General features: G+C 62.1%; 1 protein-coding gene and 1 long non-coding RNA gene across 2 annotated transcripts; both read left to right on the top strand.

Annotated features, from left to right (window-relative positions):
* The first annotated feature begins 59 nt into the window (after positions 1-59).
* Positions 60-1,398, top strand: LOC113487709. The gene is made up of 4 exons (XR_003399830.1): positions 60-107; positions 581-644; positions 755-831; positions 1,061-1,398. It is a non-coding gene; the product is annotated as an uncharacterized LOC113487709 (long non-coding RNA).
* Positions 1,399-2,305: 907 nt separating this feature from the next.
* Positions 2,306-10,312, top strand: LOC113487707 (BPI fold-containing family B member 4-like). Its single transcript, XM_026862397.1, has 16 exons — positions 2,306-2,385; positions 3,171-3,295; positions 3,909-4,413; positions 4,949-5,053; positions 5,143-5,286; positions 5,886-5,946; positions 6,396-6,456; positions 6,937-7,028; positions 7,369-7,581; positions 7,795-7,848; positions 8,301-8,471; positions 8,621-8,688; positions 8,832-8,874; positions 9,495-9,558; positions 9,946-10,022; positions 10,147-10,312. Exons 2-16 carry the CDS (start codon positions 3,190-3,192, stop codon positions 10,168-10,170), a joined length of 1,788 nt encoding a protein of 595 aa, XP_026718198.1. The 5' UTR covers positions 2,306-2,385; positions 3,171-3,189; the 3' UTR covers positions 10,171-10,312.
* The last annotated feature ends 1,463 nt before the right edge of the window (positions 10,313-11,775 follow it).

Genomic DNA, 11,775 nt, shown 5'->3' with positions numbered 1-11,775 from the left:
GGGGGGGGGGGGGGGGGGCTGCACCTGGTGCACCCCGACTCCACCTTGTTTTTATCTTTTGTAGCATCAACGTGACACGGGCACCCCCGGGACTCAACCTTCTCGGTGTAAGTGCTCACAGCTGGGGACGGCGGCGCTGCGCGAGCGGCCTGATGGCCAGAGACACTGTGTAGGGAAGGAGAACCAAAATGCCAATTTTTCTTCAGTCTCTGTTTCTTCTTCTCTTGGCAGAGGCCAGTTGTTGCCCGCCCTGCCGGTCCCCAGTGCCCTGGGTGTATGTGTTCACTTGCTGGCAGCGCACGGGGGTGTTGGGGGAGGAATAATCGGGAGAAATGACCCGAAGAGCGTGTCCCTGTGCGTTCCCTCACCCTCAGTCCTGGAAGGGTTTCGCTGAAGGACACTTCCCGGTGTTTGTGTTTCATGGCTCGGAGCAGCCTGCAGGGACAGAACTGAATTGATAAGCAGGAACAAAGCTGGACTGATGAGCAGGGACAGAGCTGAACTGATCAGCCTGACCTGGATGATTTCATCCCCGTAATTGTTGCTCTCGTCTTCAGACCCACGTCTCCTTTCCCCGCAGGTCTCCCCGCTCGCAGGGTGGCTCAAGCGAGTCCTTGAAGCTGCGTATGTCCCTGCCATCAACGGTACGGCCGGGCTCTGGGTCCCCTCTTCTTCCAAACTCTCCCCTTTCCCTCTCTGCCCGCGTTCGGGGTCGTCCCCCCCCGTGACGAGGTGCTTCCGCTTGCTCTCGCAGATGCCCTGAACGTGTCGGTCCCTCTGCCCAACACCCTCAACGCCAGCCTCAGGGAGGCCCAGGTGGACGTCACCGATGTAAGGATCCATGTGCCCCAGCGCGGCCGTCTGGGGAGCGAGGGACGATCCCCCCCGGGCAGGGCCCTGCCGAGCCAGAGCCCCCCCGGCCACCCCATTGCCCACGGGCTGCTCAGGGTTTTCCAGGGGCCTGTGTTGGGCGCCCAGGAAAACCACTCCCGGGATACAGGGAAAAGCTGGTGGAAGTCCGAGTGAGAAAACAGAATGTTTTTTGTGCCGCTTCTCGCAGGCAGACGATTCTCTCCACCAAACGGCTCTGAAGGGATCCTGCTCGGGAGGGGCCCTGGCCCAGCTCAGGGGCTGAGGCAGGCGCCGTGCCCGGCCCCTCTCTGCTCCTTCCAGCTCTGTTTTCCCTCAAGCGACCCCCTGCGCTGCCGCTGTGGCCCGGGAGGGACATGGGGACACAGGTGACCGTCTCCGGTCCGTCCTGGCACGGCGGCTGGGCTGTGGGTGTTGGGGGGTTCTGCGGTCCCTCCTCACGTCCGCAGCCAGGAAGCTGAGCTCTTCCTTAGGCATAAGGGTTGCTCTCATATTGCTCCTTCAATAAAATCTCTGTCTGTCTCAGTATTTCTCTCTCGGAATTATTCGGTTGGGTTCTGGTGGCCGCATCCCTTGGTCGCCGCCGCGGGCAGCGCAGCCGGAGCCTGGGCCGGACCGCGACAAGCCGGTACCGTCAGGAGCTGCCCCCAGAGCTCGGGGGGTGCTTGGGCACCGCTTGTGCCGGGCCGGGGGGGCAGAGGACGGGCTCGACGGGGCGGGTTTAGCAAAGCGTTTGCTGACATTGCCTCCCTGCTGCTTTGTGCAGGGGTGTCTTACCCCCCTCTTGTGTAAGGTGCACCAGGTCGTTTGCAGCGCGTTTTGTCTCAGGGGGTCGTTGTGTTGAGGACACCGGGACAAAGGGCCCTTGTGTGCTCGGAGCGGAGCGGCGACCCCGTCCCCCCCCCCTGCAGGGGCTTTTCCGAGGCTGTGGAAATAGTGTCTGTGGCTGCGGGGATGAGAGGGATGAACCTCAGGAACTGCTTCTCAGGTCGAGTGTTAAAGGAGATAAAAATCTCCAGGTGCTTCTGTGGAGCCTCCCCGTGTGCTTGCTGGAAGCTTGGAAAATCACCCCGCTGCGGTTTGTGTGTGACAGCCGCTGTGCGGGGGGTTGCGGGGATTTGCCTGGAACAAATTTTCCAGCACGGCTCCTTCGGGGTCAGAGGCCCCCTCGGGTGCTGCAGCCCCAGGCTCGGGCTCCTCCTTTGCTGGAGCTCTGGGCTCTCGGGTAAGAGCTCTGCCCGATAACGGGGTGTCCAATAACCTGTTGCTCAATGCTTTTCTCTGGTTTACAAATCTTTATTTATATTGGAATATATTAAAACCACAAATATTGCTTTATACACTCAATCTGGTAGCCCAGCTTTGACAATTTAGGCATCTTTCCACCTTTTCTGCATCAGCTTCGCTATATAAGTGCCCGCTGCTCCCACGGGTTAGAGCGGAGGTGCCTGTGGCCGCCCTGCCCTTGACCCCGAGCTGAGCACTGAGGACCAAAGCCAGGCTTTGAAATTCAGGGTAAGGTAAAGCCAGACGGTCCCAGCAGTGGTACAGGGTGTTGGAAGCCTGGGGGGCGAGAGCCACTGTTTCACCTACAAGCTTTACAATGTGCTCCGGCGAGCAAGGGAAAATCGTGGGAATAATACCAATAATGGTAGAAATGCGGGTAAGTAATTCTAGATTATATTTAGTGCCTAGCCTGAAAGAAACAGAGAAGAAGGTTGCTACAGTGAAATGAAAACCCTTCTCCGAAGGAAAAAAAAAAAAGTGTTCATTTGACAGAAGTTAGGGATTTTTATGTTGCAATCTCCTTTTACGGTTGTTATCATTATTTTTATTGTTACAGGGTTAAAACGTGCCATTTTACAAAGAAAGGCTTTATTCCAAACGTTAGTTGGTGGTATAATTGCAGCATTAATTTGCATACCCATTTACAGGGGCGTTATTAGCGAGGGGGGCTCGGTGTAGTCCGTGGGTTCTGAGTAACAATTTCCTGCGGTATGTTTATGTGACGGCGACCGGGGCTGGAAAGGTGCAGGTGGCTCGGGGTACCCAGCAACAGGAATAAGCCAACAGGCGCTGGGGTTGTGCAGAAAGTGGCCTGACAGCGTCCTGCAGGTGCGCACGGACACCCCCGTCCCCGCACCTGTGTCCAGATCCGGTTCCCGACCCGTGTTCTGGTCCTCCCACAGCTCGTGGTCTCTACCGACGGAAACATTTTCCCGCACTCGGACTATCCGAGCGCCCCTCACCTCCGGGCTCACCCAGCCTGTCCCCACCCTTCTCCCGTTGTCCTTCCCCAGGTCCCGCGCCGGGGTCACCATGGCACCGGCCCTGGGCATCGCCCTCCTGTACGCGCTGCTGCCGCGGGCGCTCAGCCAGCCCAGCGCCGCCGTCCTCAGGCTCAGCAAAGGGGTTTTAGGTGACGGTGAGTAACTGCCCCCCCCGGAGAGGGACCCTGGGGTGGCACCAGCACCGCGCCATCGGCCGGGGAAGGGAGGGGAATTGCACATGGCAGGGGAAGAGCGTGAGGCAAAGCGCCCCCCCCTCCACACTGGACCCGGAGTCACTCTTTTGTGGAATTAAAATTTCACCTGGCCGGGGTCCTAAATGGAGAAAGACGTTGCTGGTGTGGGGGATTGCTCCTCCCGGGAGCCGCCTGGCTCGGGAGCTGTGAGCCGCACGGCACCTCAGTTATCTCACGTTTAAGATTTATCAGCGCCCAACCCTGTGCCGCGCCGGTTTCGGTCTTGCTGGCGCGGCTGCAGACACACTCCCCGCGCTGCTTCACACGGGCCTTAAGGTGCCTCCGGCCCTGGAGCCCAAAGCTCTTTCCCTGTTACATCACATATGGGGAAAACTGGCAGCAGGCAGCAGGAGACTGGGCCAGGCAACGATGGTGACGGGGAGCACAAGCCCCCCGACCCCACGCTTGAGGAACGCAACATGTGACGGTGCCGGCAGGGGCTGGCAGCTGCCCGCCCGTCCCTGCTGACAGGCTGCGGCGGGGGCCGGGGGCTGACGGGGGGCGATGTCTCCAGCTCTTACAGGCTCACTCCGGCAAGGCGAGGTCCTCCAAGGCGCCCTCGGAGAGGTGCCGCTCGGCAGCGCACGCCCCGGCACGGATGGAAGGGGAGACCCGCCGGGCGGCCTCGGGGGAGGGCTCCTTGGTGGTGGTCTGCTTGCTGGTGTCACTGGTGGCTTGCTGGTCGGCGCTGGTGGAGGGCTGCTGGGGGGGCTGACTGGAGGGCTGCTCGGTGGAGGGGGTGATGCTGGTGGTGGCTTGCAGGGTGCTGGGCCCAGAAACCCTCCCAGAGGCTGGCCGGCGGCTGGTGGCGACGTCCCCAGGGGTGGCATCCCCGCGGGGGGAGCTGGAGGAGCGCTGGGACAGCGAGGTCTGCTCGGTGATGGGGGTGTCCTGGGCGCGGCGGGGATCCTCGGTGGCCCCCGCGGCCTTCTTGGCAACGGAGGGCTGCTGGGGGGCGGCGGCCTGCTCGGCGTCCTCGGGGAAGGCGACTTGCTCAGCACCGTCCAGGGGCTGACCGGGTAAGGACAGCACCCGCCGCTCTCCCGGGGGGGCAACCTCCGCGCTGTCTGGGGGGCAGGGGGGCTTCAGGGGATGCTCGGATCTGCTCTGGAGTTTTGGTGCTGCCTGGAAGCTCCGCCAGGTTTGCGTTGCTGGTGCTAAAAGAGCCTCAGGAGCCGCTCGAGGGAAGTTAAACAGCAGCGAAAGGCTCTTGCCCGTCCGTAGAGGGTGCACGGAGCCACCTCGGCCGGGCAGCGCTGCCCCCCCAGCAAACCCCCCCTTGGCTGCCACCGTCCCATTTTAACTCACTGAAGCCGGCACCGGGCAGAAGCACAAGCAGTAAGGCAGCGACTAGAACAAAGCTTCTGATAAAACCGCAAAATAACTAAACCAGGACGATAACTGGGGGAACTGGGTGTCTTCTGCCATTTCTGGGGTAAACGGCCTCTGCCTCGCCCAGCCCTCGCGCGGTGGGTTTGTGGGAGCGGCAGAGCCGGGCGGTGGGGTGCTGGGCGCCGAGCCCTCATGCGTCGTGTCCCCTTGGCTGTCGCTCAGGCTGAGGATCGTGGGGCTGACGCTCCCCAGGGTGTCCCTGCGGCTCCTGCCTGGCGTCGGCGTCCACCTCAACCTCTACACCCGGGCGGCCCTCGACGCCAAGAGGTAGGTTAGGCTGGTGGCACCACCAGGACGGGTATCTCGGGGGGGTGGGGGGACACTGCTCTGAAGGTCGCTCCCTTCCCTTTGCGCAGCCTCCTGGGCTTGCTCGACATCGCGGTGGAGGTGAACGTCACGTCACGGGTCAGGCTGACCATGGACGGCACGGGCTACCCCAAGCTGGTGGCAGAAGGATGCGATACCCTCCTTGGTGGCATTAAAGTCAGACTCCTGAGAGGGTGAGTGACGGGGGTAGACGCCGATGCGGGCGTGAGCCGCTGTGCCATCGGGCTCTGCCGGCCCCGGCCAGGAGTGGCGGCGGCACGAGGACGTTTCCCCATCGGTGACTGACTGCGGCACCGGCAGCCCCGTCCCTGAGGTGACAGTCACCCGCCCGCCACGTCACGAGGCTGAGCAAAGGGCTGCTGCTGGTGGTTCCTGCGTGCCCCTCATGCAGTCACGGTAAAATCGTCCCCACAGCAGCCCCAGAGGGTCGTCTCTGTCCCATGTGCCACATTCACGGGTCCCTTTAACAGGCACCGCGCGGGGTCTTCTGAAACAGGTGGGCTGTGAGTCACAGAAACCACTTGGGCTGAGGTTGTTTCTGCTCATTCAGGGAGGCTAAGGAGACGCCAGTAGATAAAAGGCAGCAATAAATTTCCCACTGGCTATTTTGGGATGCAAATTACACTTTACCTCATGCAAAATCCAAGCATTCGCTTTGCTGCTGCAATTGCCTTGCTCCGGGAGGTCTGTGCTGTTCACAGGGAATTGTTTAACAAGACCCATTTACTTTGCAGCAGGTTTTTTTTCACGGCGCTCCTTTATTTTTCCACAGCCTGCTCCCAGTTGTGGATAATTTATTGGCAAGTGTCCTGAACAGACTTCTCCCTAATCTGGTAAGTCAGAAAGAAGCTCTCTGCTCCGGAAAGATGAGTCTGAAAAGCTACGGCGCAGCTCCCCGCGGCATCGCTCGTGTCCCGGCCGCTAGCCCCGCGCTGCTGAGTGCGCCCGCCCGCCCAGGGGTCTGGGATTGGTGGGGGACACACGCCACGTCCCGTCTGCTTGGGAGAAGCTGCTGCCTCCTTCCAAGTGCAAGGCCAGCGGGCCTGGGGCAGCTCTGCCCAAGAGCCTGGGAGTTTCTAGCGAGGCTCTGCACCCAGTCCTGGGCTGATCGAATCTCTTCTCCACCCTCAAAGCCTCAGGGCCTCTCCAGCCACCCCAGGGGGGCTCCAGGGCCCGATCCAGGGCGCTGCCCCCCCACGCCCGGGGGTCCCGTCCCTGGGGGAAGCTCAGCAGAGCCGAGCTTGTCCTGGCTTCACTCACTGTCCCTCCCCGGCTCTTGCAGCTCTGCCCCGTGGTCAACATCGCCCTGGGACTCGTCAGTGACCAGCTGGGTCTCGTGAACTGTAAGTACTTGCGGGGTCCCACGCCTTGCCCTGCCTTGCCCCTCGTGTCCCCTCTGCTCTGGCTGCATGAGGACCGGGACACCCCAGCTGGGAAGAGCAGAGCCCCCGCTTCCCCCTGCAGACCCCAGGTCTGCCCCATGCTGGGAGCACCAGGGGAGCAGTGCCCCAGCACGCTGCAGGATGCGCTCCCCTCCCCACACCTCGCTTTTCCCTGTCTAATTGTGGGCAGAAGGACCCCTGGGTGCATAAAGGTGGCATCCACGGGGACTGTGAGCTGCCCCTCCGTCAGTGGCACACGCGGCTCGTTAGGGAAACGACGTCTCCTGCAGCATTACTGCTCAGCACGGGGCACGCGGAGATGGGGCCAAGCAGCTGCCCTGGGCCAGGGCTCTTCTGGGAGGAGGAGAGCTGCTGGGCAGGGGAGTGGGAATTTGCACCCAAGCCTGGCAGGGAATCGCTGACTCCCCTGCTCTCCCCCAGCACTGGTGCCCCTGGGTGTGCTGGGCAGTATCCAGTACACCGTGTCCAGCCTTCCCCTGGTAACCAGCCAGTTCCTCGAGGTAGACTTGAACGTAAGTCCTGCACCTTCTCCTCCCATCCACGCACGGGGGTTGGGATACCTTGCTGGGGCTCGGGGAGGTCTCCTTGGGCTGCCTACACCTGAGCGGTGGACTCTGAGGTCACCGTGGAAAGTTCAGGGAGGTGCCAACTCGGTGCCTGGCTCTGGCTGCCGCCGTCACGGGAGAGCGCAGCGGGGTTTGGGTTTCACAAGCTTTGGAGAAGGAAGCGTCACGGCCCCTGCCTTGGCGTGGTCGTGCATGCAGCGATTTCACGCTGAAGGAGCATGAAGTTGACCATAAAGGCAAATATTGCGAACGTTTTGGCCTCCGCTTCCTTCCCCTGCACCTCCAGGCTGTCGTTAGGCAAGAGGCAGGAGGCCTGGTGGACGTTCCGCTGGGGGAGCCAGAGACTGTCCCCGCGACCCCACGGGTCCCCATGCCGCCCCTGCCCGCCATGGCGGACACCAGCTCCTCCCAGCTCGGCCTCTCCGTGAGCTTCCTCGGCTCCACGCTGTCTGCGCTGCAGAGGGAGGGTGCCCTGGATCTGGACATCCCCAACGGCGTGGTGAGTGGGGAGCGGGGCTTAGCTCTGGCCTTGGCGGGTCTCGGCGATGCCAGCCCGCTCCCGCCGTGCCTCCGCGCCGTTTGTCGGGGTCTCTGCTATCTTGGGGCGAAACCGCGAGGGAGCGACGGGGTAAAAGCCTCGGGTGTTGCTGGTGAACGCAGATTCTGCCGGGAAGCGCCACGCACAGAGGCACCATTTCTCTCTTTGTCACAGTTTCCTGAGCTCCCGCCGCTGACAACGTCGACCCTTGGGGCCCTGGTTCCTGCCGTGAGTCCTGGCTCCCTCTTGCACCACACGTAACCCGGTCAGAGAAGCAGCGCCCGGGGCAGGGGGTCTCCCTGTCCCTCCCTCCTCAGAGACATCATCTCGGATGTCCCACGGAATTGAACGAGCTCTGACCTCGGTCCAAAGCTGGGACCGGCAGCAGGCCAGAGCCCGGTTTGTCCCCCTGTCTGTCTGCTGCGGCTCTCCTGGGTCACGGAGGAGCGCGGGGCCGCCCTGTCCGAGCCGATGCGGGGCTCGGGGCACCGCGGGGCTTGGCTTCACCCCAGCCACCCGAGACACCGGCCGTCGGGCTGGAGCAGCTGGGGGTCAGATCTGTGCCCTGGGCGCGGCGCTGCACAAATGCTGCCGGAGCAGGCAGCCTGCTCTGTGCCTCCTGGTTACGGCAGCGTTTGTGGTCCTGCCAGCAGAAACTTTCCATTTGTGGCTGTTGACAGGTTTTTAAAGCATACCCCGAGCCACGTGAGTTGCTGCTGAAAATTGCAGTCCCCGAAGCACCGGTGGTGACCTTAAAGAAAAATAAAGGTGCGATCCAGCTCAGGGCTACAGCAGAGGTGATGGTGATTCACTCGCATGATGCCCAGAAGTCTCTCTGCCTTCTGAATATCGTATGTATGAGAAACCCGTGTGGGAATTCCTCCTGCACCCCTCCCCGCGGGCACAGGATGGGACCTGCACCCGCCGTGACACGGCTGGGCCAGGGCTGGGCAAGGGCTGGAGGAGCCCCCCCTGCCCTGCCCTCTCTCTTTGACCACAGGACACCTCCTTGCTGGCCCAGTTTTCAGTCAGGGACAACAAACTGAAGATCAGAGTCGGCCTGGAGAAGTAGGACACTGGTCTTCATCTGGGGGGTGGCCAGGGGGGGTGTGGACATGGGGCCTCTTGGGCTGTGTGACGATGAGGGCATCGGCGGGTCTGGGTCAGCAGAGGAAAGTCTGCACTTTACTCACCTCTGCTTCCTCCTGCAGGACTGGTCTGTCCTTGGTGTCTTCATCCATCGGTGATTTTGATGTAAGAGCACAAACAGCCTCAGCACATGTAAAAAACTGTTGCAGAAAGCGAAGTGCTGGTAGACACTGGCTTGGGAGAAATAAGGGCCAGTTACGGTGTAACGGTTGTAGCTTTGAACAGCACCTTGTCACCTCTGGGGATGGATTTGTTTTTCATGGATGATCCATGAGCAGTTTTCAGAAAAAATCCTCTCTGAGAGGGAGAGGTTTTGGGTCCTCAGTGAGCCACAGACCGTCCCACGCACGTCCGTGACCTCCCGCAGGATGTGCTGGGGGAGGCTCGTCCTGGTGCCTCGCAGGGGATGACGGCAAAAGTTGGGAGGAACCCTGGGCTCTCCTGCTGCAGGAGACCTGCGGACAGAGCGCGGTTGGCTTCCAGCGGGCAGCCGGGGGGAAGGACCCGTGGAATGGCGTTATTTTGGGACGAAAAAATTGGCCACAGAATGCTTAAAGTCCAATTTCTGTGAGACAGGGAGTCTGCATTAGCTGGGTGAGGAGCTGGAGCATGGGGGCTCAGGATGGGTTTAGCGGGTGTGAGCGGCGCGTCCCCACGTGCCCGCGGTGAGGCCGGGCTGGCGCGGGACCGGCAGCGGCGCTACTTGACCCCTCTCCCCATTGCAGGTCTCGCTCCTGAAGGTGCTCCTTGGGCAGATTTTCGACGTTGCCTTCCTGCCCGCAGTGAACAGTAAGGGAGCTCTTACCCCGCGGGTGCGTTGGCGTGTGCGGGGCTGCGTGCCCCACGGCAGTGCCGGGAGGTGTAGCTCGCCTCGGCGTGAGAGGAGCCAGCACGTCCAGCCTGCACCGGCCGGGGGAGGCTCGTGGCAGGCGGCAGCGTCTTGCCGGGCAGTGAACCCCCACGCCATGGGGCAGGGGCCCCGCAGCCCCCTGGCAGGGCAAGAGCAAACAACAACGTGTGTTGCCGAAGCGCCAAGTCCCACCGCACGAAACCTCTCCAGAGAGCCTTGCGCGCGCGGAGGGAGGGGTTTGCACGCGGGGAGGATGGGGTTGGGGACCGAGCCCTGGGCAGGAGCTCAGCAGTGACCCCCCCTCCCGCCGTGCTTGTGACCCGCAGGCGTGCTGGCAGCGGGGGTGCCCCTCCCCAGGCTGCTGAACATCGACTTCACCAACGCGGACATCGACGTCATGGAGGTGAGAGCTCGGGTGTTCCCTGAGGTTCCTCCACTGGCTCCTCAGCCCCGCGCCGGAGAACAGGCGGCGCCCGTCGCTTGCGCGGAGGCTGGTGAGAGGGAAGGTGAACCCCTTTGTTCACCAGGATCTCGTGGTGCTGTCGGCCTGAGCTGGGGCCGCCGGGCTGGGAAGGGACCCCTGGTTCGCCCCGTCCCCCCCGGAGGGGTGGGAGCCCCGCCTGCCCGAAGGACGCCCACCGCGTTTCTCACCCAGCCTCACACAGCTTGGTCTTCTCCCTGCAAACGCGGCATCCTGTCTACAGGAAGGAACGCAGGAGCTTTGCCTCCAAATGCCGTGTTTCCGACTCTGGTGGGCGCTCGGAAGGACGTGGGTGTATTTGGCATTCTCGCGCTCGGGTTTAATAAAGTCCAGCCCTCTCTGCAGCCTCAGCGGGTGCTCAAGCCTTTACGGGTGGCTGGTTCTGGTGACCCCCGGGGGCTCAGGCCAGACCCTGCTGCGCTGGGGGTCTGGCTGCGGGGGGTGAGAGGCCCATGGCCCCCTGCCCACCAGCACCCAGCTCAGGGAGGGCAGGGAGCTGCCTGCCAGCAATCGCCGCGTTAGACCCAGACGTGTCGGCCTCTTTTCGGGGCCTGGACCCAAAGCCATGGGGTCTCTTGGTCGTCTGGAGGACCCTCACACCAGCACCTGCCCTGGGCGTTACTGGGCTTTGTCAGGGACGCGGGGGTAGTTCCCCCATCGATGCCGGTGGACTCTGCATGAACCACCCGGTTTGCTGATGCCCGAGCTCTGTCCTGCGGGTCAGCTGCCTGTTGAAGCAATGAAGCCTTTGCTGACGGAACGCTCGAAAGCCGCCTGTTGCTCCTGGGGTGACAGGGAATAGCTGGGGGGGCTGTAATATCACTGCCCGTGAGCCTGTCCTGCCCCTGCCCAGCCCAAATCCACCCTGAAAACCACCTGGAACCTCAGACTCGGGTTTTCCTGCCATCCTTCATGTTCCTTTTCTCCTTTTCCCTTCCCCTCTGTATTTATTTCCCCATTTTCTTTTATTTGATGTCTCTCAAGACTCCTTTAAACTGCCAAGATCTTTCTTGGAGGCACAAGCAATCTCCTGCCTACCTCTGGGTGACAGGCAGTTTTCACGGCACAGCTGGTGTGCCGTAAATCCACACACTCTTTAGTTTGTGATAACTTTTTTCTTTTTTTTTTTTTAATCAGCCTTGTGCTGTTTCTGCACGTAATTAGCTCATTGGGAGGTAATTGTTCACCCCTCACTGTCCTCAGATCCTTGTGCCCTGCTGCACACGATGGAGCATCCCCCGGAGAGGGGCTGCCCCAAACCCTCCCTGGGACCCTCGGCTCAGCCAGAGACCCCGGAGCACCCCCAGCCCCCCATGACATCCCCCCACGCCCCGGCTGCTCCCGTAGGAACCGCGATGCCCAGGGGATGGTCTGGAATCTGCGGGGCCCGTGGAAGTTCGGGGATGCAGGGAGGAGCGGGAGGCGAGCGGGGGATGACAGGTTTCCCCCCTCTGTCTCGACACAAGGGCTGCCCTGGGCTGGACACGGCACCATCGGCACCGGGGACGGCCCTGGCGGGGTCGGGGGCTTGCAGGGGTGTGCGGAGGATTTGCAGCCGGGGGCTGTCGGGTGCCAGCACCCTCCTGCTCCGCTCCGAGCCGCTTTGGGGGGAGCAAAGTGAGAGAGACACTGAGCAGCAGCAACAGCCACCAGTGCCACGGCCACGGCCACAGCC

The sequence above is a fragment of the Athene cunicularia genome (genome assembly GCF_003259725.1).
Source record: "Athene cunicularia isolate RWA chromosome 20 unlocalized genomic scaffold, athCun1 chr20_part2, whole genome shotgun sequence".
NCBI classification, from domain to species: domain Eukaryota; kingdom Metazoa; phylum Chordata; class Aves; order Strigiformes; family Strigidae; genus Athene; species Athene cunicularia.
This window is presented reverse-complemented; position numbering and strand designations above follow the sequence as displayed.

What these genes read in the sequence shown, in the direction of transcription:
- LOC113487707 (XM_026862397.1), top strand. Translation starts at nt 3,190, where the DNA reads ATGGCACCGGCCCTGGGCATCGCCCTCCTGTACGCGCTGCTGCCGCGG. An exon ending in ACCGTCCAGGGGCTGACCGG is followed by an intron (nt 4,414 to 4,948) that starts GTAAGGACAGCA and finishes GCTGTCGCTCAG; the next exon opens with GCTGAGGATCGTGGGGCTGA. An exon ending in ACAGACTTCTCCCTAATCTG is followed by an intron (nt 5,947 to 6,395) that starts GTAAGTCAGAAA and finishes CGGCTCTTGCAG; the next exon opens with CTCTGCCCCGTGGTCAACAT.